General features: G+C 43.0%; 2 protein-coding genes across 2 annotated transcripts in view; one reads left to right on the top strand and one right to left on the bottom strand.

The window, feature by feature from the left end:
• The window catches only part of SLC9C2 (solute carrier family 9 member C2 (putative)), a gene marked incomplete at its 5' end in the record, with an annotated part of 49,179 nt that extends 42,548 nt beyond the window's left edge, over nt 1-6,631 (top strand). The window contains 4 exons of the mRNA XM_084866524.1: nt 1,855-2,040; nt 3,333-3,417; nt 5,272-5,333; nt 6,187-6,631. Of these exons, the coding sequence (XP_084722650.1) occupies nt 1,855-2,040; nt 3,333-3,417; nt 5,272-5,333; nt 6,187-6,222 (369 nt within the window). The 3' untranslated portion in view covers nt 6,223-6,631. The remainder of the gene's footprint in view (nt 1-1,854; nt 2,041-3,332; nt 3,418-5,271; nt 5,334-6,186) is intronic.
• A 3,565-nt stretch (nt 6,632-10,196) lies between these two features.
• Nucleotides 10,197-20,105, bottom strand: PRDX6 (peroxiredoxin 6). Its single transcript, XM_084866026.1, has 5 exons — nt 19,638-20,105; nt 14,121-14,277; nt 13,028-13,174; nt 12,080-12,226; nt 10,197-11,171 (listed from the first exon to the last, which is right to left on the bottom strand). The coding sequence occupies exons 1-5, from the start codon at nt 19,730-19,732 to the stop codon at nt 11,043-11,045; spliced, it is 675 nt and encodes a 224-aa protein (XP_084722152.1). The 5' UTR covers nt 19,733-20,105; the 3' UTR covers nt 10,197-11,042.
• Nucleotides 20,106-21,743: the final 1,638 nt, after the last annotated feature.

Below are 21,743 nucleotides of genomic sequence, written 5' to 3'. Positions count from 1 at the left end.
TCTTGATATTGATTTTGAATCCTGTTACTTTGCTGAATTCATTTATTAGATCTAGTAGTTTTTGGGTGGAGTCTTTAATGTTTTCTATATATAATATCATGTCATCTGTGAATAATGAATTTTACTACTTCTTTCCAATTTGGATGCCTTTGATTTGTCTGATCACTGTGACTAGAAGAACTTCCAGAACTGTGTTGAATAAGAGTGGTGAAAGTGGACATCCCTGTCTAGTTCCTGATCTTAAGGGAAATGCTTTTAGTTTTTGTCCATTGAGTATGATGTTGGCAGGTTTTTCATTTATGGCCTTTAATTTGTTGAGGTATGATCTCTCTACTCCCACTCTCCTGAGAGTTTTAATCATCAATCAGTGCTGAATTTTATTGAGTGTATTGTTAAAAGAATCTGGAAGTCTTGCCTCCTCTTGAATTTTTTGGAATAGTTTAAGGATATGTGTTCTTTGAATGTTTGGCAAAATTTGCCTGTGAAGCTATCTGGTCTAAGACTTTTGTTTGCTGGAAGTCTTTTTATTACTGCTTCAGTTTCATTAATAGTTTTTGGTCTATTCAGGTTTTCTGTTTCTTCCTGATTCAGTTTTGAAAGATTGTATGTTTCTAGAAATTTGTCCATTTCACCCAGGTTGTCCAATTTGTTGGCCTATAATCTTTTTTTTTTTTTTAAATGTTTTATTGATTTTTTACAGAGAGGAAGAGAAAGGGATAGAGAGATAGAAATATTGATGAGAAAGGATCATCTATCAACTGCCTCTTGCACACCCCCTACTGGGGATGTGCCTGCAACCAATGTACATGCCCTTGACCAGAATCAAACCTGGGACCTTTCAGTATGCAGACCAACACTCTATCCACTGAGGCTCATCACTCTTGTTTATCTTTTCGAAGTGCCATTCTTGGTTACATTGATCTTTTATTTTGTTTTTTAGTTTCTATGACATTTATTTCTGCTTTGATATCTTTATTATTTCATTCCTTCTTACTCTGGGCTTTTCCTGTTGTTCTTTTTCTAGTTCTTTTAGGTGTAGGGTTATTTTTTATTTATTTTATTTTTTTTAGATTTTTCTTGTTTCTTGAGGTAGAACTGTAATGCTATAATTTTGGGTTGCTGTTTGTTCATTTTCATTTGTTTCCAGGTAATTTTTGCTTTCTTCCTGATCTCATTGGTAACACATTCATTGTTTAATAGCATGCTATTTAGCTTCCATGTGTTTGAATGTTTTTGAGGTTTTTTTTTTTATTGTGGTTAATTTTGAGTTTCATGCTATGTGATCTGAGAAGATGCTTGGTATGATTTCAATCTTGAACTTGTTAAGACTTAGTGTTCTATGTGATCTAGATTTTAGAATATCCCATGTGCACTTGAGAAGAATGTATATTCTGCTGCTTTGGGATGAAATACTTGGTAAATATCAAATCCATCTGATCTACTGTTGTTTAAGATTGCTGTCTCCTTTTTGATTTTTTGTGTGGAAGATCTATCCATTGATGACAGTGGGGTGTTAAAGTCCCGTATTATGACTGTATTGCTGTTGAATTTGCTTTCCTTTTTTAATTTTAAATATACTTTATTAATTTTTTACAACGAGAAAGAGAGAGGGATAGAAAGCCAGAAACATTGATGAGAGAGAGAAATATCGATCAGCTGCCTCCTGCACATCACCCACTGGGGATGCACCCGCAACCAAAGCACATGCCCTTGACCGGAATCGAACCTGGGAGCTTCCAGTCTGTAGGCTGACGCTCTATCCACTGAGCCAAACCGGTTTCAGCTGAATTTTCTTTCTTTTTGATACCTTGTGTCATTGTTTATGACTTATAGAAAATTGTAATTTTACTGTAGGATATAACGTTCGAGAGGTGTGTGGCACTCAATGTGGCATATGTGGATACTTTATCAAACTGTAATGAGATGACTATTGACTGGGAGATCATGAAGATGGTGATTGTTGTGTATGGCAGTGTGATTGACACGAAGACAGAGACACCATATCTTGCACCTTGCATCTTACCTAAAACCTGTGAGCAGGTAAGGAGGATCATTTCTAGAGTCTTTACATTCCACAGTGCTGCATAAGTGGCTTTAATACTCAATTGACCACCTTAAAAATAAATTTAATCTGAAAGATTCTGCAGGTCTCACCTGCCCTTAACAAAATGGTCAAAATGCACCCAGGATTTCTGTGTACTGTGTGTAGGTTGTGCCTTGCACAAGGGTGTGATTGAGGGGCAGGTAAGAGCTGGGATCAGCCTACTCTCTGCTGGGGGTAGGTCCCAGCACAGGAATAATGATCCTTGTGAGCACCTCTGTCTGTAAGAAAGTCATCCTCGAGTTCCTGCCCCAATGCCAGACAGTCCAGTTTCTCCTCGTATGTGTCTGGGTCCCCCAGAGCCTCACCCAGCACTGGAGCTCAGAGGAAGTGGGAGCTTTTAAGTTAAGTTCATGGTGTTGGCCTTTTAAGAGGAGCAGCTAAGTCTCCAGCAGCCTCTGTGTCTCTGAGCCCCAATCCCGACTGGATTCTACAGCCCATAGGACTTCTTTCCCCAGCCCTGGGATCCTGGGCTGGACATGTGGTGTGGAGCTGGGACCCTTTGCTCCTCATGGGCGGCCTCCACAGAGGCTATCTCCTTCCCAATTAAAAAAGCGGCACATGGGTGCTGTACCTGCCCGCTCCACGCCTCCATACCTCCTACTAGTCTCAGTGTGCTTTCTTCTTTACTTCTCTAGTTGTAGGCCTTCCATTCAGCCAGCTCTGGATGATGGTTGTTCTGTATTTTAGTTGTAATTTTGATGTGGTTGTGGGAGGCAGCGAGTACAGGCATTTGCCTATGCTGCCATCTTGGTTCTCCCTAGAAATGATAGTTATTGTTACTTTCCCACTACTTGCATTCTGGAAGGGCAGATTTTGTGGGCAAAACCCTAAGAAGATCATCCTGCCATGGGGGATGGTTTGGAATTCTCAAGGGGGATGGATAAGGTTCCAAATTCCCTGGGTCCTGAGCCCTTGAATTTCGAAGGGGGAGTAAAAGTAACTCAGTGGATTATGGATTTTCTGTTTTAAGCTGAGAATTTCCAATCCAGTTACAAGTAATGTGCAGAAAATTCCTTTCTGATGTCTATAAATAAGCAAAAAATAATTTGCTGGTACAGGGCTTTTTGAAGCAATATTAAAGAGGATCAAAATGAGAAAGATAGAGTTTAGGTTGGAGGCCCAGTTCTAGGTTTTGGCTTATTTCTAATATTCTTGGGAAAGTTTAGGAAGCAGCCAGCTTAGAGATCAAAGAATGTTCCTTTGACTAATTTGTACTTTTCTCCTTTAGGTTCAGGGAACTTCAGATTTAAGCAAGCTACTGGTTATTCAAGCAGATGAGCCTGTCAAAATTTCCAGTGATGCCAAGGTCGCAGGTAAGGGATATCCCTTTAGTGGTAGGAAAACCACTGGGAAGGAATTTTGATAAAATTAATTTAATTAGAAGAAAATGATTTGAGGGTATTGTGTGGGTTTATCATCAACACCCATTTTTGGGCCCACCCTGACAGCCACTTGCTTCTGGGAGGGCACGTATCAGAGACTTCTAGATGCTAAAATCGGGTGGCTCCTTCTGCTCCAGCCTTCCCTACAAACCCTTGCGAGGTGGGGGGAGCAGCTTTTATGTTTTACCCTCTGCCCTGGGAAGCTGGAGCCACACAGCACCTTTGGGGATTGGGAAGGGTTTCAGACTCAGTGGGCCCTGGGGTGGCAAGCTGGTTTCCTCCCAATCTAGGGATATTTGGAACCTTACCCATCCCCATTGACAATTCCAAACCATGGTCACTGTCATAACTCGGATGACTTGCTTTGAGGTATATTTTGGTAGTCACTAAGTAACCATAGTCACTGAATGTGTATCAGCACCCAATTTTACGTATCCCTGTGCTAAGCAGTAAACAAAGAAGACTAGATAGGAAGGCCTTGCTCTAGAGAAAATATATTCAAGGTATTTCATTCAATGCTCAGCATCCCCCCCTTACAGAGCCCCATAATCATTCTCCCAGCTGCCCCAGCTTGAAAAGAGTCCTCCTTAATTTACTCCTCTACTTGGCACCATTTCCAGTGTTCGCAATTCATGTGACCTGCTGACTTAGACATGATGCAATTTTTAATGAATTGTTAATTGGGGGTGGGGGGTGGGCGGCGGTATATATGACTTCAAATTGTGTGCCTAAAGTGACATTTTATTAGTTTTATATCTCATTATTTCTCATTTGAAAAATTCTTATAAAATGCAACCCCAATGTGTGCTGGTCACTGTGCCAGGTGCTAGTTAGTGCGTGAGCCAAACAAGGCGTCTACCCCTGTGGGGAGGAGAGACAGACATTCAATATGTAATTTCACTTTTCCCCTAGAAGCAAGTTCAACTCAGACATTCTTAGGGCTCACCTTCCCTGCTCTGTTCTGGTTATATGCGGCACCTGATTTTGGGAGCTCCCTCTGCTCCTGGGCCTCCTGCCCGTGCTGGCTAACACTGAGATGACCATCACTGCACCCTTCAGTCTCTTTAGCTCAGCTGCTCCACATTACTCATGGGGCACAGCAGTGTACCAGCCTCAGGACACCGGGCTGTTGAGTCAGAGATCCAACATGGAAGTAGGTCCCTATCCTTCTGGGGCCTGCAGGCCTCTCTCCTTCCTTGAATGATTCCAGAGACACTGAGGGAAATATATCGCTCTGATTTCCCCTATGAGTTTGGGACAGAAGTCACATATGCTAGGCCCGTGGACCGATGCAGCCAGGACACTGGATTTGACCCGTACACGTTTTCTTTTGCAATTTTAAAATTAGTTGCCAAGTATAAACATCCAGGAATTTCACATTAAAAAAAAAAAAATCCAGATTTTGAGCTTCTCTTGAAAACATCAGAACACCTGCCAACACTCAGTCCTCATTCCTGTATGTGGCAACAATCAGGTAGAGCCGAGTACCCATTGGCTCCCATTGGGAAAGCAGGTGTTGTCCACACTGCTCCCTCTCGTCTTATATCCAGCCCACTTTAATCACGTGTATGACCTGCCTGCTGTCATTCGAGTTTCTCAGTCCCTATTGGACTTTTGGGAGCCTATTAACAAATCTCCCCCTGGGAAGAAAGTTAAGGGCCCATTTATAAGGGAAGGGAAAGGGAGGCCTACGGGGAGAAAGCAAATTGATATTTTAAAATATTCTTCTGCTACTTTTATTCTTAACCTCCTGATTTAATTTTTGTTTGATGCATGTTTGAATAGGCCCAGTCAACACTGGTCCTCAAGTGGCCAGCAAAGATCAGACTTGGAAGAGAAAAGATGAGGTAATAAATTTGGTACTTGAGTCAGATTTTTCTTAGTGTGAATATGAAAGTAACCAGCTGAAGTACACTGTGAAGTCAAATAGCAAAATGTAGGTGGTGAAAGCGATTTAGTGGAAACTCACTGAATTGGAAAATACAGGATCAAACTCACCTGAGTTACTTAAGAATTAAAATTATAGAGTATTTTCAGAAGATGCCATTTTGCCCCATCTCACTCCTTTCCCACTTTTCAGCCTCCACCCCTTCCCCTGATGTTTAGTTCAAAAGTAGGCATCTCTGGGATGAGGGGTGGGAAGGGTCATTAACATCTAAGTATTGATGCTTCTCCCTTCAGAGGACAGAAAGTTGCATTGACAAAACTTATGGTTAACAGTCCTTTTAAACAAAGCAATGCAGTTCTTTTTAGGCGGTCAATCTATCGTCATCCTCTCCTCTTATAGAAACGCTATTTCACAAACGGGAAACCTATCTGGGAGTCAAGTTCCTCATTTGTCACTGTTTTGATTATTTTTAAAAATTCTCATTCCAATTTAGGAAAGAAGTTTCCTGTTACCCTATTATCAGTCGCAAAGTTAACTGGAATTCATTGCTCCTAATATTTCTCTCTTCCTTAAGAGACAGACTACTCCAATTGAATTAATGTAGTATCTCTTTATAAGCAGACCTTGGCTGGTATAAAGATGTACGTGTATTTACTGACAAGGTATCACTCAAAGTCCTTGAAGGGAAGGTTCCAGATAATAAAATGGAAACTTTTCCTAAGTTTTCTGTTTAAGTTTATTAGTTGTTTTTTGTTTTTTTTTTTCCTGAAATGCACACAGTCTAATGTTTTACTTTTGACTTTCTTTTATAGTTGGAGTCTGAATCTCATTATAGAAAAGGATACTAGTGGCACTAACACGATATGAGAGGTGGTGTTTCAGACTGAGCCAATATCCTGGCTCATGTGCCGAAGGATCATCTGATGAGAAGCTTACTTAGAAGTTGCTGAACAATTCACTGCTGCATTTATTTTCTAAGTGACTGAAGGGCTGCTGCAAAAGCTCCAGTTTTAAGTAGTTGCATTATACCTGAGGGGCTCAAAAATTTTTCAGGGTAAGATTGCCTCAAGACTCGTGACCCACAAACAGAACCCTGCTCCAGTTAAGAGCAAGTTACAGTGTTTGCAAGTTATTACAAGCATTATACAATATATTACTGTCTGAAGCACAGAATCTAAACTCTGATTTGTGATATTGTGATAAGTAGTGCTCCCTTAACATTTTCCAAAGTTATTGTTCCCTCCCCAATTTAGTAGAACATAGACTCTTGAAAAATGGGTCTATGTTTCCATATTAGTTACTGAAAGCAAAGTTGAGAAGTTAACAATCTTACCTTGCATAGTACTGTTTGATACTATTTTCATTTTTATTTTTAAAGTCAAATAAAGTTGATTTTCATGGTGTATTTATTAGATTCCATTGTCCTTTTCATTTCAACATAACTTTGAAAGAATGCAAGAATCTCGACTCTAGGGGAAATCACAATAGAAGGAAACACAAGAGAAAAAGTCAAGCATAACTATGAAGAACCTTCTGGATACCGAGCATGTAGGGCAGTATTTCTGATTGGCCATGGAACACTCATGTAGCAAACATCAGTGTGGCCGCACATTACAGAAACCCATGTGGCTTCATTTTCCTGATGTAACCAGATACCTGGAAACAGGCAGAACAGGGCTGGCTTGAGGAATAAGCACGGCCCCAGGCTCCTTGTCGCCTTCTCCTCCATCCTTGGCCAGTAACGGATCCTCGGATGGTAAATCATTGGTAACTCCAGGCATCTGGTTGGCGTTTCAGTCGGACAAGGAGCTTTCTGCGTAGGAGGCCTTGCCTTTTAGTCAGGAAGGGGCCCCACTGGGGGAAGCAGGGTCACATGCCCACACCTATTCTCTTAAGTGATCTTTAACTGGCACCTCACCTTGCCAACCCTAACACAACCTAGTGTTTTTAGCAAAGAATGGAAAATGGATATTGGGTACTGCCGTGCCTGCTGTCCTACAAATGAAGAACTCCTGGTCACCTATAGAATCAGTGTCGGGAGGGCCCTGGGTTTTAACATGGTCCTCATGTGACTTAATGTATTCTGAAGCCTGAGATCTGCAATGCAGGGAATAAAGTAACAGAAAACAGATGCCTGCCCTCTAGCTCACTTAGGAGGCACCTCACCATGCACACCCATTAGGCTTAAACACTACAGAAATACCTTATGTAAGTCCAGAGGTAGCATGGCTTGTGGGCAGGGGACTCAGTGGTGATCAGATTTTTTCCTTTCTCTTCACTCTATTGACCTTTTGTCTTATTCCATGGCTGGTTGCCCCTCCCAACAGCAATCCAGGCTTCCATGTTTTCATGTTCAGATTCAATACGAGACCAAAAAGAATGGCTTCCAATAGTGAGAAAGAATTCTTCTAGAAATTCTAATGATCCTGTATTTGCCTCCTCCCCAAGAACTGAGTCACATGCCCATTTTTAGACAATCACTGACAAGAAGGTGGTAATGACCTTTTACCAGTCATGCACCATTTAAGCTAGAATCAGTTATAGTACCTCAATTTGCATTGCCCCAAAAGGGCATGGTCTAATGGAGTAAATCACAAATGCCAGTTTACTGTATCCAAATTGGCATCTTGAGCTGGCCATTTAGGCACAGCAACTCTGGCTCCTTAACCCTTCACTGAGTTTCTCAATGCAAATTCCTATCCTTAGGGTGGAGGTTGGAGATGAAATCAGATTTGTGGCAAGACAATACAGTAGTCACACGATCATTTTACTAATCTTAGAAGACTAGGGTCCTGGTGCATGAAATTCATGTACCGCAGAGGGATTCCTCCTCCCAGCCTGCCCCCTCTCACATACTGGGAGCCCTCAGGGGATGTCCTACTGATGGCTTAGGCCCACTCCCTGTTGGGAGGGGGGACCTAAGCCGCAGTCTGGCCTCCCCTTGCAGGAGGCCACTGGGCTGATCAGCAGAAGGCACCAGCCCCATCACCCCTCTTGCTACAGCCACTGCCAGTCACCGCAGCTACCAAGGTATTTTCATCAACATGGACTCGTCCCTTCACCATGAAAAAGACAACTTTCTTTAAACATTTTCAAGATGTGTCTTTCATAGGATATGACATTTATTTTTCTTTTTTATCCTCACCCGAGGATATGTTTCCATTGATTTTTTCCTTTGATCGCAGGCTCTGCCCCTCCCTAAAGCCTCCACCCCAGACTTTAGGCTTGGGAAGCGGGCCCTACCCTTCTGATGGCCGAATGGGAGTGACCCGGGTGCCCATGAGGGTTTGGGACCCAGTTATGTATGCAAATTAATCACCATCTTTATTGGGTTAATTTGCATGCTCACTCTGATGTGGGTGTAGCATAATTTACATGTTTCTCTATTATTAAGATTAATCTATGCTTAGTTTTTTAAGTAGTATAGACTTTCAAATTCCTTATGCTTCTCTCATAGTCACCATGGTCATACATTCACTTTCAATTAAGAAATCTTTGGATGCATAATGTAATTTATTCTGTTCTTCCAATGAAAATTGAGGGCAACAATTCTTTATAGGGGAACTCTACTATTCATGCCCATCATTGTTAAAAATATGCTTAGGATCACTTCTACCTAGAAATGCATATTATATAATATTTACTTGGAAAGGAACTTGTTCCATTTCATGGCTTCATGGTTGCTTAGTGGTAGAGCCAGAACTAAATTTGACAGCATATGAGCCCCTCTCCTTTGAGCTTTTTAAAGTGTTTTTATACTGATGTCATCATTATGGGTAGATGTACTAGATAGTATAGTTCTGTGAAGGCAAAATATATCGTGACTTGAAGAGGTGAGAACAGGATGCCAGCCTTTGTAGGTCTCCTTCAGACCAGCATTCCCCAGGATACTGTGAAAACTTGGAATTTTTACCTTCATTCTCAACCTTCTTATTGTCACCCACCTTCTAAAGGAAACTCAAAGGCCCAACAATTTCTCTGACACACAGCACCAGGGACCATATTTTACTCAGCAGGAATATAGAGGGCTACATGGAAGAGACTGTACCAGGTATGTGACACTTCTTTCCAACTGAGGCCTTATTAGCACAGCATAAGTCCAAGGACCGTGAGTCAGAGTAACCAGAAAAGCATACCTATGTGTACCATTATCCTCAAGATTCAAATTCTTTTTTAAAAAAATATATATATATTTTATTGATTTGTTACAGAGAGGAAGAGAGAGGGAGAGTTAGAAACATCGATGAGAGAGAGACATTGATCAGCTGCCTCTTGCACACCTCCTACTGGGGATATGCCCTTGCCTGGAATCGAACCTGAGACCTTTCAGTCCACAGGCCGATGCTCTATCCACTGAGCCAAACCGGTTTCGGCTCAAGATTCAAATTCTTAAGCTCTTTTGACATATGTGTCCCCCTTCTATAATTTTCGTAACGCTGAATACCCCTCGTACTCATGAGAACGTAGAATCAGGCGCAGCTAAGCACGGTGCAGTGCATATCCCCACCCAACTCCGGTGCAACGCGTACCCCCACCACACTCTTCCTGCACCCCTGGGGGTACACGTACCACACTTTGGGAAACACTGCATTAAGGCATTAGGTGAGCGTGTTACCTCAGGGGTCACAAACTCAAGGGACTCTAGGACCCGGGCAGGTACCAGGAAGGAGCAAAGTGGGCCAGGTGCCACCTCCATGTTCATTAGAAATGTTATATATCTGTCTCTGGAGAGAAGTATCAATGCCAATCCCAGTGAGGAAAATCTGCCCTCAGGACACGGGTCTAACAGAGTATTTTAAAACGTGACAACAGAATTCTCGGATCTGGTTTTAACAACGGATTTATTTGCTAGATCCCCAAAAAGCAAAATTTAGGAAGTACCGACCCACCCCTAGTAAGAATAGTTCTATAAACAATTTCAGTCATCCTCTCCCGCCTCCCCAAGCTGAACCCTTTTCATCATGGCTGAGCTCTGACACGGAAATACCTGCTGTGAAAGGCAGGTGGCACTGCTGTTCTGCTCACACCTCTGCTACAGCTTCAGCAGATGAGTGGAGCCTTTTTTCCTTTGATAGAAATGTATTGAAAAACTTTCTTAGTAAAATATTTAAAGATCCCTCCCCACTCTCATTCCACTTCAGTTCTCTCCTATGAAAATACAGAATTGAAGTCTTTTCCCTTAGTTGTGATAAAAACACAGAGTATTGAAGAATATCTGGCTACTTTAACTGCTAGGGTTATATACTTACAGATTGACAGAACCTCAAGTTCTGCTGCTCCCCAAAAAGTATAATGCAAGAGAGGATTTGATTAGAACAGCTAAAAAACTTGGTCATTCCAGGCTGGAGCAAAGCAGCTTTTCAACCATCAGTGGATTTTACGTTGTTGATCACAAACCTGCAGAGATCCAATATGATGTGAGTCTCAAATACAGACTATATTTCAGAGAGCCAGGAGAGAGGGTTGAGACACGGGAACAGAACAGAATGCTGGTGAAGGCACGAAGCAAAGAATCCCACGGGTGTTTAGTGCCATTTTCATTTAATAAGCCAGTAGTACAGCAACCTAGAGACCGTGGCTATGATCATAGTGGGATGTTTATATGGAATATCGCTGTAGGACACGTGACTGGCAGCTGGCACCTGCTGGCTCACTGTGCAGGGGAGACCTATGGCTGGGGTGTGTAGCGCAGGTACTTCTTGCCAGATGGGAGCTCTTTGGTGAAGACTCCTTTAGGGAAGAGTTTCTTGGCTTCCTCTTCAGGGATTGTTGGGAGGACCATCACACTATCTCCGACCTACGGACAGACACGGAGAATGGTGAAATCCAATGGCAAAGCCTGGAGGCAGGAATGAACTTTAGAGTCCCCAGGCTCTGACTTCCCTCTAGTCCTCTAACATGCCACGCTCACCCTCAGGTAAAACTTCCTGCTCTAGGCCTCCCTGACAGCCAGGCAGAAAGCCAGCCTTCCCACCTCTGTACTCCCCTTTTCCCCTCCTCTCTCCATTACTAGTATTCTGCGTACCTAATATACTATTAGCTAGTTTATTGTCTGTCTCTACCACCGGAATGTGAGTCTAAGAGGTCTGGAACTTAATTGTTCACGGCTGTATCTGGGCTCAATAAATGTATGTTCAGTGAATGAACACAGCATTTTAATTTATATACTTTTCAGAAAAACAAAAACTGGTACACAGGTTAGCATATTTTAAAAAATGTAGAGACATTAAAATATTCTTGTGATATTTACCATGTCTTACATATTGCAGAAATCCTAGAGACTATAAGCTTAAAAACAAGTATCAGAATTCTACACAGATTTAATGAAGCTTAAGAGAAGAAAATACTTTAGGACAGTAAGACACCAAAAAGTTTTACAGCCAGGACTTAAGTGGCCAATCAAAGTTTTATTGTAAATATTTTGCCATCAGGGAAGGATTAAAGTTAAAAAAAAAAAAATCCTTTTATTAGGAAGGGAATCATTCTGACCAATTAATTTTCCAAATAAGCTAAAAGCTAGAAAGCAATATAGGGAGTCTGTGTTTTATATAAAAGTGTTAATTAATTAAAGACCTTGAATAGCAAATCTAAAATTCAGCCATGAGGAAAAATCTCCCAGTGCACAGAGAGCCTGAGGGTGGCCGTTGGACATTAGCCACGCAGGCCTTTCCGGCGCGCCGGGGACCTGCCCTTTCGCATCTTTACCTTCCAATCAACCGGGGTGGCGACCCTCTTTTCCGCTGTCAGCTGCAGAGAGATAACTACTCTGAGAATCTCGTCAAAGTTCCTGCCGGTGGTCGCGGGGTAGAGGAGGGACAGCTTCAGTTTCTTATCAGGGCCAAAAACAAACACCTGGAAACACAGACACTTATATAGGACGAGTTCTTTGATATGAAAGCCTCTTGGAATGCTTGCCTGTCATTACAAATGCTCCGGGTATAAACACAAAACGAACACAAAAATTCCCCAGAATCTAACATGGCCCGCCAAACTTCACTGGGAGGCAGAAACACAGATACTTTTCTTCTCCATGTCATTTCCCTTTTTATTAAAATTTTAAAAAACTTTTCAATTACAGTGACCCATAGTATTATATTAGCTTCAGGTATAGTATAGTACATCAGTGTTCATGTCATTTTTCTGCACTTCAAAGGAGATTATATTTGGTTCTGGCTATCCCAGTAAGAAAAACTAATATGCAAACTGAATCCAGGAAAGGGCTTGGAAGGTACTATGTTAAGTAGGAATGATTATTATAAAAATAACCCTAATGGGAGTGGATACTGGCCCTCACGTAGTTGTATTTTTTGCAGATGAGGGACTAAGTTTGTTCTCAGGTCAGAACTAACCAGAATTCAAAACCAGAGCCGCCAAGGAAGAAGGACATGGACCACCCCATTAAAGAGGGCTTGTCTGGAGAGATATAGGAAAGATTACTCAATTCTAGAAGTAGGTTTCCAAAAGCTATGAATTATCCAGTTTAAAATTTTAGCTGAAAATTTAGAATGAGCATTATATATAATCAGTGAGATTGCTACCAGCACTGTTATTTCCTCGAGGAAATATGTAGATATTAACATAAATTCGCCTATTTCCTCATGGTCATCCAGCTGGCCAGTCACGGGGACTGCAGAACGGACTTCGGAGACTCACCACCCGCGCCGTCACAGGCATGCCCTTCTCGTCCTTCTCTGCGGGGTCCAGCATGCCCAACAGGATGGCGAGGTCCCGATTCCGGTCATCGATGATGGGAAAAGGTAACTTTTCTGTGGGCTCCTCACAGTTGTAAGCATTGATATCCTAAAATGCAGATGATAGAAGGAAGAGAAATGTAAGCCAGGCACATCCTCTGAATTCAATCTGTTAATAGCCACACCATGATCATAGTAATTTTTCTAAGCAATTTTACTAAGTAAATCTATGAATAAACACATTGGCAGGAAGAGCAATAGGGAACTATATTTAGGTTATAAGCATAGACCCCTTTCTTTCTTCTTCTTTTTAAATCTTCACCAGAGGATATGTTTATTGATTTTAGAGAGGGGGACGAAAACGACTCTGATGTGAGAAACAACAATCATTTACTTTCTGCATAAGCCCTGACTGGGTATTGAACCTGCAATCTAGGTATGTGCCCTGACCAGGAATCAAATTTGCAACCTTTCAGTATATGGGATGATGCCCATTCAAATGAGGCACTAGGCCCGGCTAAGCACAGACCCTTTTCATGGCCACGTCTGTTAAAATGCAGCTTGCTTTTACTGCTTTAAGAAAGCAGCAGGAACCTCTTTAAAAGCCAAATAGTATAGTATCAGATACCAATCCAAGGTACCTCTGGGCTGGTCTCCTCTATTTATATGTAAAAACCATCAGAAACAATGGGTTCCTTAAGTCCATCACATCTGGAAACAATGCCACATGCAAAGATAATTTTATAGATCTGATCCCCGCCTCAAAAACACCCTGACTCAGACATTAAGCTACTGGAAGAGAGATATTAAAAACAAAGCAAAAAAAAAAACCCACACAAAACTCAAAGGAAATATAAGAATGGAGAGTTGAACATAGACTTCAAGGACAAGTCAAAGGGAAATCACTAGAGTGAAACCTACATAGAAAACAAAACATTTCAAGTCTGAACTAAAGGAAGGATGTACTTGCCTCTTCTCTTTCACCCCCTCCATAAAACTTCATTTATTTCTACTCTACAATTTATAACCTCAAAGCACATGCCAGAAAACGTTACCTTGCTCCAGGCAAGATGGTCTTCAACACTGTCTATTGAAAGGGCGATCAGCTTAACGTTCCTCTTGGCAAATTCTGGTGCCAGCTTTGCAGCTCTGCCAAGCTCTGTGGTACACACGGGGGTAAAGTCCCGAGGGTGGGAGAAGAGAATGCCCCATCTGCAATGAAGACAAAGAAGGTCACAAAATTGAATGACAAGGTTATCGCCAACAGCATAGCATGCAGAATGGGAAGTCACAAATCTGGGATAAAAAATGATGTTCTTTAAAAAAAAAAAAATGAATGCTTATGAAGACAATTACTTTTAAACTTTTCTGTTGGGGAATGCTTTTTTGATCTCCTTACTTCCAGCAAAACCAATGTTTAAAGTCCAGTTCAATTGAAGATAATGACAATCAAGATAACAAATATTTTAAAAGACTAATTTAAGGGTGCTACCTCTTTTGAGCCACCCCGGCTCCTTTTCAACTAATAAGATCTGTGCTACTCAAACTAACTAGCTTATTAAAATAACTTATTTTCTTCTTGCCCTCTTCTTTGCTTTTTTCCTAGCCACACAGACCAACATTCAGCTCCAATAATGGGTGTCCGCAGTCTCTGACTCCAAACAAATGGCTGACTGAAAGGATAAACAGATTATGTAATCTAAAATAAAGAGGCTGGTATCCTCTATTTATATGTAAAATTAAAGTTGACACGTGGCTTCTTTGAAGGGAATGGCTATAAAACCTTTTATAAGGCCTAAATGGTTTGGCTCAGTGGATAGAGTGTTGGCCTGCGGACTGAGGGGTCCCAGGTTCGATTCCGGCCAACGGCCTGGGTTGCGGGCTTGATCCCCCAGTAGGGGGTGTGCAGGAGGCAGCCAACCAATGATTCTCTCTCATCATTGATGTTTCTATCACTCTCTCCCTCTTCCTTCCTCTCTAAAATCAATAAAAAATATATTTAAAAATAAAATAAAACCTTTTAGGGGTGGGGACATGAGTGGGGGTGGTGGGAGATTGGAATAGGGGGTTGAGGACAAATATGTGATACCTTAATCAATAAAGAAATTTAAAAAATGAAACAAAAAAAACCCCTTTTATAAGACAGCTATACAGGATACCCAATATTTACACCTTGACAAAACAGCACTCTCAGAGTTTTACCTTTATCTCTCTCTCTCTAGCTGTCACAGCTTTAAAAAAACAAACAACGTTATTGTTGAAAGTATTACATATGTCCTCTTCCCCCCCCCCATTGAGCCCTTCTAATCCCCCGCCTTCCCCACTGGCCTTCCCCACACTACTCTCTGTGTTCATGTGTTATGTACATATGCATACAAGTTCTTTGGTTAATCTCTTCCCACCTACTCCTGTCTTCCCTCTGAGACTCGACAGTCTGTTCCAAGCTTCTATGTCTCTGGGTCTATTTTGTTCATTAGATTCCACATATGAGTGAGATGATATGATACTTGCTCTGATGGGCTTATTTCGCTTAGCATAATACTCCCCAGGTCCCTCCATGCTGTCTCAAAGAGTTTTATCTCTCTCTTCATTTGTGGTTTCTTTTTCTTCTTGCTTCACACCAAGAAGGTAGAAACCTGATAAGCTACAATGTAGATTCTAGAACTACAGATTTTTAGGTAAATACTATCCAAATCATCACTGCCTGAAATTAAACTTGTAGAGATTTTAAGCACGCTTTAAGCTGAGGCACCAAGAAACTTTGGAGTCCCAGTTCTCCTTGGTGACCATAGTAACTACTTTCTACTGAAAAGGGAAATTTAACACTAGGTTTTCCACACTCCTAGGGGCTTACAACATTAAAGCAGGACCCTAACCTAGATTACTAGATCTAGCTTAGATGCCCAGCTGAGCTCACCTAGTTTGCCAAATTCCCTGATGCACAGAGAACAAAGCAGAAATGAGGTACCCCCTTCCACTCACATCTGTCACTCAGCTCCAAGGCTTTGGGGAAGGAAAAGACCTTACAAAAAGGATGGAGGCGCTACGGAAAGACTGGGAAGAAAGAGGTAGTATCTTTAACACTGTGTGGGAGGTCTACTTTTTTTAAAGGGCAATCAGGGTGACATATATCTTTTTGTAATAAATAATGTAGCTCTGAGTAAAACGTAGGCCTTAGATTCTATGGAAAAGGATCTGTTTAGGGTTCAGACGAGACTTCTGAGAAGAAATGTTAATGGGGTGATGAACTGGGCAAGTAAGGCGTTTTCCTTCCATTTCCAGTCAAGAGACCATTTCTCTGAATCACTTCACACCCTCTCCTTCCGGAGAAGCCTAACTCCAGTTTACCCCTCAGCTGGGAATAGCAATAAACTGGCATGTCTGCCCGTGGCCTGTCTTCCCTGAGTCTCCCCACTGCTGCTGCTGAGAGTAAGTTAATTACATGGTCCCATTTCCTTCCTTCCTTCCTCATTTTCAAAAGACAATAGGTTTCCTCCTTTAAGGGAACAGTCCCTCCTCACTAACTCCCCAGAAAACTCCGGGAAAACACACGTTTTTGTTTAGTGAAAATGTTCCGTGAAGAAGCTGCTTACACCACATACATAAACAAACAGTGACTAAGGCTCAATAAACTCACCAAACACAGTCCCCAAACCTCTTAGTTGTATCTCATTGTCTGGGGGAGTGGACAAGGGGAGGGGGAGTAGGTACCTGTGAAATTTATGTTTGTTTTATTTTTTTTCTCTGACTTAAAACACCCAAATCAAAAATTGGCAGTCTGAATAGAGATCGCATACAGAATGGAGTTTGGAAAATATTATATTAGGCAAAAGTCCATGTATAATAAGACATAAAGAGGTCAAATGTCATTTGGAGGTGGAATCTTACCAGAATTCCTAGGCTGTGTGAATTTAAGATAAATATTAACATAAAGTATATGTTAATTGTGCAGCCTTTTATTTTTTATTTTATTTTAAAAATATATTTTATTGATTTTTTATTTATTTATTTTTTTAATAGAGAGGAAGGGAGAGGGAGAGTTAGAAACATCGATGAGAGAGAAACATCAATCAGCTGCCTCCTGCACAGTCCCTACTGGGAACCAAGGTACATGCCCTTGACCAGAATCAAACCCAGGACCCTTGAGTCCACAGGCCGACGCTCTATCCACTGAGCCAAACCAGTTAGGGGTGGTGCAGCCTTTTAAAAAAATAAAAATATTTTTATTGATTTTAGAGAGGAAGATGGAAAGAGACATCAATGTGAGAGAGAAATACTGATTAGTTGCCTTCGGAATGCACGCCGATTTCAAATCTGCAACCCAGGTATGTACCATGAACGGGAATCCAACCAGCAACCTTTCAGTGCATGGGATGATGCTCAACCAACTGAGGCAAACTGGCCAGAGCTTGTATAGTCTTTTATAGATGTGGGTATTTTTCTCATCTTTCCACTGGTGGTTCCCAGATATGGTACCGTTTCTTTCTTTCTTTTCTTTTTTTAAAAATATATTTTATTAATTTTTCACAGAGAGGGAGAGGTATAGAGTCAGAAACATCGATGAGAGAGAATCATCGATCAGCCGCCTCTTGCACTCCCCTTCCTGGGGATGTGCCCGCAACCAAGGTACATGTCCTTGACCAGAATCGAACCCAGGACCTTCCAGTCCACAGGCCAATGCTCTATCCACTGAGCCAAACCGGTTTCGGCTGGTACCGTTTTTTAATAAAATCAACAGAGAACTAGCCAATAAACGATGGCAACGACAAAAAACAAACAAAACAAAACAAAAAACAACAACAACCAAGAAAGTGGAGTTAGCTGAGATAGTGACAGCATTTATAATTATTGCTAGAGTAATTATACTTTGTTAATATTTATCTTAAATTCACACAGCCTAGGAATTCTGGTAAGATTCCTACGTAGGCCAAAACCGGTTTGGCTCAGTGGATAGAGCAGTCAGCCTGCAGACTGGAAGGCGCAGGGTTCGATTCCGGTCAAGGGCATGTACCTTGGTTGCAGGCACATCCCTGGTGGGGGGTGGGGGGGTGCAGGAGGCAGCTGGTCGATGTTTCTCTCTCATCAATGTTTCTGGCTCTCTATCCCTCTCCCTTCCTCTGTAAAAAAAAAATCAATAAAATATATTTAAAAAAAAAAAGATTCCTATGTTATGTGGGGGTGAGGACTGAGAGTGGAAATGGGAAGGAACATACTCTGAAAAATACCCTGGGGTTTGGAGAAATACTAATACCTAGATTCCGGGTATAGACTGGCCTTGGTCTGTGTTTCTGAAGCCCTTTCCTGCCTTCAGGGTCCGAATGGTCCATGTCTCATCATTTTCTAGTTGAGCCCTCTCTTTCACAAACGTTAGCTACTCCACTGATGGGAGGTGGGAAATAGATTTAGAGTTGGGTAGGCCTAAGATATAGAATCTCTCTCAGGTTCTCTGAACACCCCTGTTCAATCGTTGGTTTGGCCTCATAAACTTTCTTCTCTCTCTCTATACATATCACATATAAAAGGATTCAAACCCAGGGAGGAATTACTATGCCTCAGAAGACCACGGGGCTCCTGAACTCCAGAACCATAATTTAACTACACATGTCTGGGATGTTTCTGATTGAAACCGAGCAACTTAAATTTTGCAGATTGAGGAGCTATAAAACCAGGGTGACAGCGATTCACTCCTAGTCATAATGGTTTGATTGCCAGGCCAGATGACAGGCCACCAATTTTTATCGCACCATCCAGGCCATGTGCTGCTGGAAGCAAGGCAGGGGGAGGGGCACACCACTGGGAACAAAGGGTCTCAGGGAGCAGGGGTACACGTGTCCTGGCAAGAACAGGTCACAGCAACTGGGCAGCCTCAGAAAGCCTTCCCTCAACAGTGTTGCAAGTTCTGGAATTAAGGGCACACCTAAGCACAGAGTGTTCTTGGTTCCTCCCAAAGTTCTTATCAAATCTTATCCCGGCCACTAAAGGAGCTGAGGCCAAAAAGTCTTCCGGCCGCTTAAGTGGCAATTAATTGGTGGCTTTAAACTTTCCTTTTGCGTTGAGGAGCCTGCAAATCCCAGGCAGCAAGCAGAGCCCTGCTGCCAGCAGCAGGGTCCCGGGACTCTGGCCTCAGACACCCACCTTCCCCGGGAGCAAGTTCCAGAACAGAGGGAGGGAGGGGGCCCGAGTCCGGGCAGGAGTCCCAGGAGGTGACCGCCGAGGCCGCCGGCTGCCGTCCCCACCGGGCCTGGCTGGACGTGTCTCTTGCACAATTTACAAACCGAGTTAAACAGCAACAAGCCCTGCTCCGCACGGCGCTCGGGCACCGGGGCCTGCGGAACCCAATTTCTTTCCCCTCCCCGTCCCCGCCCGGAGCCAGCCGGCCAGGCGGGGGCGGCGGAGGGAGCCCAGCGGCGCCGCGGAGCGGGGGCGCACGGGGAGGGCACCTGCTGGCACCGGGCGGGAGGCGGCGGCGGGAGGCACCCAGCGGCCGGAGGGCGAAGGGAGAAGACAAGGGAGACGCCTTCGGCTGGGAGCGAAGCCCGAGGCCGGGGCAGGGCGCCGGGGTGGCCACTTACGAGTCTCCCAGGAAGTCGTGGAAACGGATGCGGCCGACGGTCGTATTGGCCTCGAAATTGGGAGCCTCGTCCCCGAGAAGGAGGCCTCCGGGCATGGCGGCGGCGGCGAGGGAGGATGAGAAGGGGCGGCGGCGACACGGAACCAACAGCGGGTTCGGGAGGAGGTGCTCCTGCGGAATGATCCGCCGGAGGGGCGGTGGGCGGGGCCTCAGCCGGCGGGGGCGGGGCCAGGCCCAGGCGGCCAGTGGGCGCTAGTGTGCTTGTCCCTTTAGCGGAGGTCGCCCAGGCAGGCTCGGGGGTGCGCAGCCTTTGACCCTGCAGTGTGTGTGCGCTCTGCAGGTGAAAAAGTACAGCGCAGTAGGAATGGGCCCCAACCCAGGGAATCCCACAGCCGCCCCAGGACCCCGGAGCCGCAGAATCCGCCCAGATCCTCCTGCCCACGGGCGACCTTGCACTCCTGGCTCTAACAGTGTGAGTGTCTGGAGTTGGGCCGCTTCAGCCCGCCTAGCCATCATGAATAGTGTCATATCGGAGGGTGTGGCAAGATCCAGATGTGTGGAGGACCTTACCTCAGAGGAAGTGGCTTTCTTATTGCAGCAGAAATTCTCGCACCATGTTAGTCAGTGCTTGGGGGAATGTGACTAAAGTTTTCATTTTTATTCCACTCACTCCCCGTTCCCAGAGCTCACTATGAACTATAAAATAATACAATTATTCTGAAATCTAAATGTAAAATTTAAAACATACTTGTTGTGATCCTCTGTCCATGCACGACTTAGACAAGATGACTGTTCTCTTGGAGCTTTCATTCTAGTGGGGGAGACATAATTAAATAAAAATATATTAGGTAGCAGACATCCTATTCGGAGGAACAAAATAAGGTGTGCTAGTGGTAACTGGTGCTGCTTTGGATTGGATAGTCTGATCTGGGGAACCTCTGGGATCACGTAGGTGAACTACTTAGCACATAGGAAGTGCTCTGGAAATGACAGCTAATTCCTGGATGATGATAATTTATACAATAACTTGCTTTGCCAGCTATAGGCGAGGCACTGTGCCAGGCCTGGTGTTGCAATGGAAATATAGTCCCTGCTCTTACAGGGAAGAAGGCGGCATGCATGCAATAATGATAAAAATGCAGAATAACTGCTGATAGGGGGAGGGCGCCAAATGGTCTGAGTTCAGCAGGGGGGGAAATTCTCAGGTTTAAGGAAGGTACATGGCAGAACTAGAAGAAGTGACTCACTGATTTCAGTTTTCAGCACAGTGATGTTTTTGTGTGTGGGCGCATACTAATCAGTTCTCTTCTGAGCAAGGACTTGCAGTAAGATTCTTGCTAAAATTTCTAAACACTCAAGAAAACTATAACGCTACTATAACAATCTCTAAATTAATTTGACTCCAATCTTTCGATCTAAAAACTCGATGTTTTAGCTCCTTTTGTAGGGGAGAAAGAGAAGAAAGGGAGAGCAATCTGACCTTGAGGCACTATTGGTAGCATTATGGAGCCAGACTAGAAGACAAAGCTATTACCACAAATAAGGAGAATGAATACAGGAACAGGTTACTGATCTCCGTAAAGGGCATAATTATGGAACTGACTTGTAAATTGAGCAAGTACAATATAATAAGAAAGAGCCTGTTAGAATTTACAGTGCCAGGGACTGCATCCCATAATCCTCTTGCTCCTTGCAAAACCTGTCTACTTTAATCTTTGAAACGTTTTCAATTCTTTTTTGAACTAGTCATCAATATTTTTTTTTAAATATGACTTTTCATAAAAATCTGGATATCTGTCTTCTAAAACGTCAGAAGATCTAGCCATGCTGGGCCAATGTTCCATTTGGCAAATGCTGACTAGGGAGTAGCCACCTTGGAATTGTCTGTTCTTGTTTGTTCAGAAAGTTCTCCAATATTTACTGACATTGTCCATTGTCACTTTAGTCACTTTAGCTCCCCTCTCACACTATTACTTTTTTTTTTAATAATATATTTTATTCATTTTTTTACAGAAAGGAAGGGAGAGAGATAAAAAGCCAAAAACATCGATGAGAGAGAAACATGGACCAGCTGCCTCTTGCGCACCCCCAACAGGGGATGTGTTTG

Source organism: Pipistrellus hanaki, assembly GCF_964339955.1.
Source record: "Pipistrellus hanaki genome assembly, chromosome: 18".
NCBI lineage: Eukaryota > Metazoa > Chordata > Mammalia > Chiroptera > Vespertilionidae > Pipistrellus > Pipistrellus hanaki.
This window is presented reverse-complemented; position numbering and strand designations above follow the sequence as displayed.

What these genes read in the sequence shown, in the direction of transcription:
- PRDX6 (XM_084866026.1), bottom strand. Translation starts at nt 19,732, where the DNA reads ATGCCCGGAGGCCTCCTTCTCGGGGACGAGGCTCCCAATTTCGAGGCC. An exon ending in ACCATCTTGCCTGGAGCAAG is followed by an intron (nt 13,175 to 14,120) that starts GTAACGTTTTCT and finishes TCTGCATTTTAG; the next exon opens with GATATCAATGCTTACAACTG. An exon ending in CCACCCCGGTTGATTGGAAG is followed by an intron (nt 11,172 to 12,079) that starts GTAAAGATGCGA and finishes GTCTGTCCGTAG; the next exon opens with GTCGGAGATAGTGTGATGGT.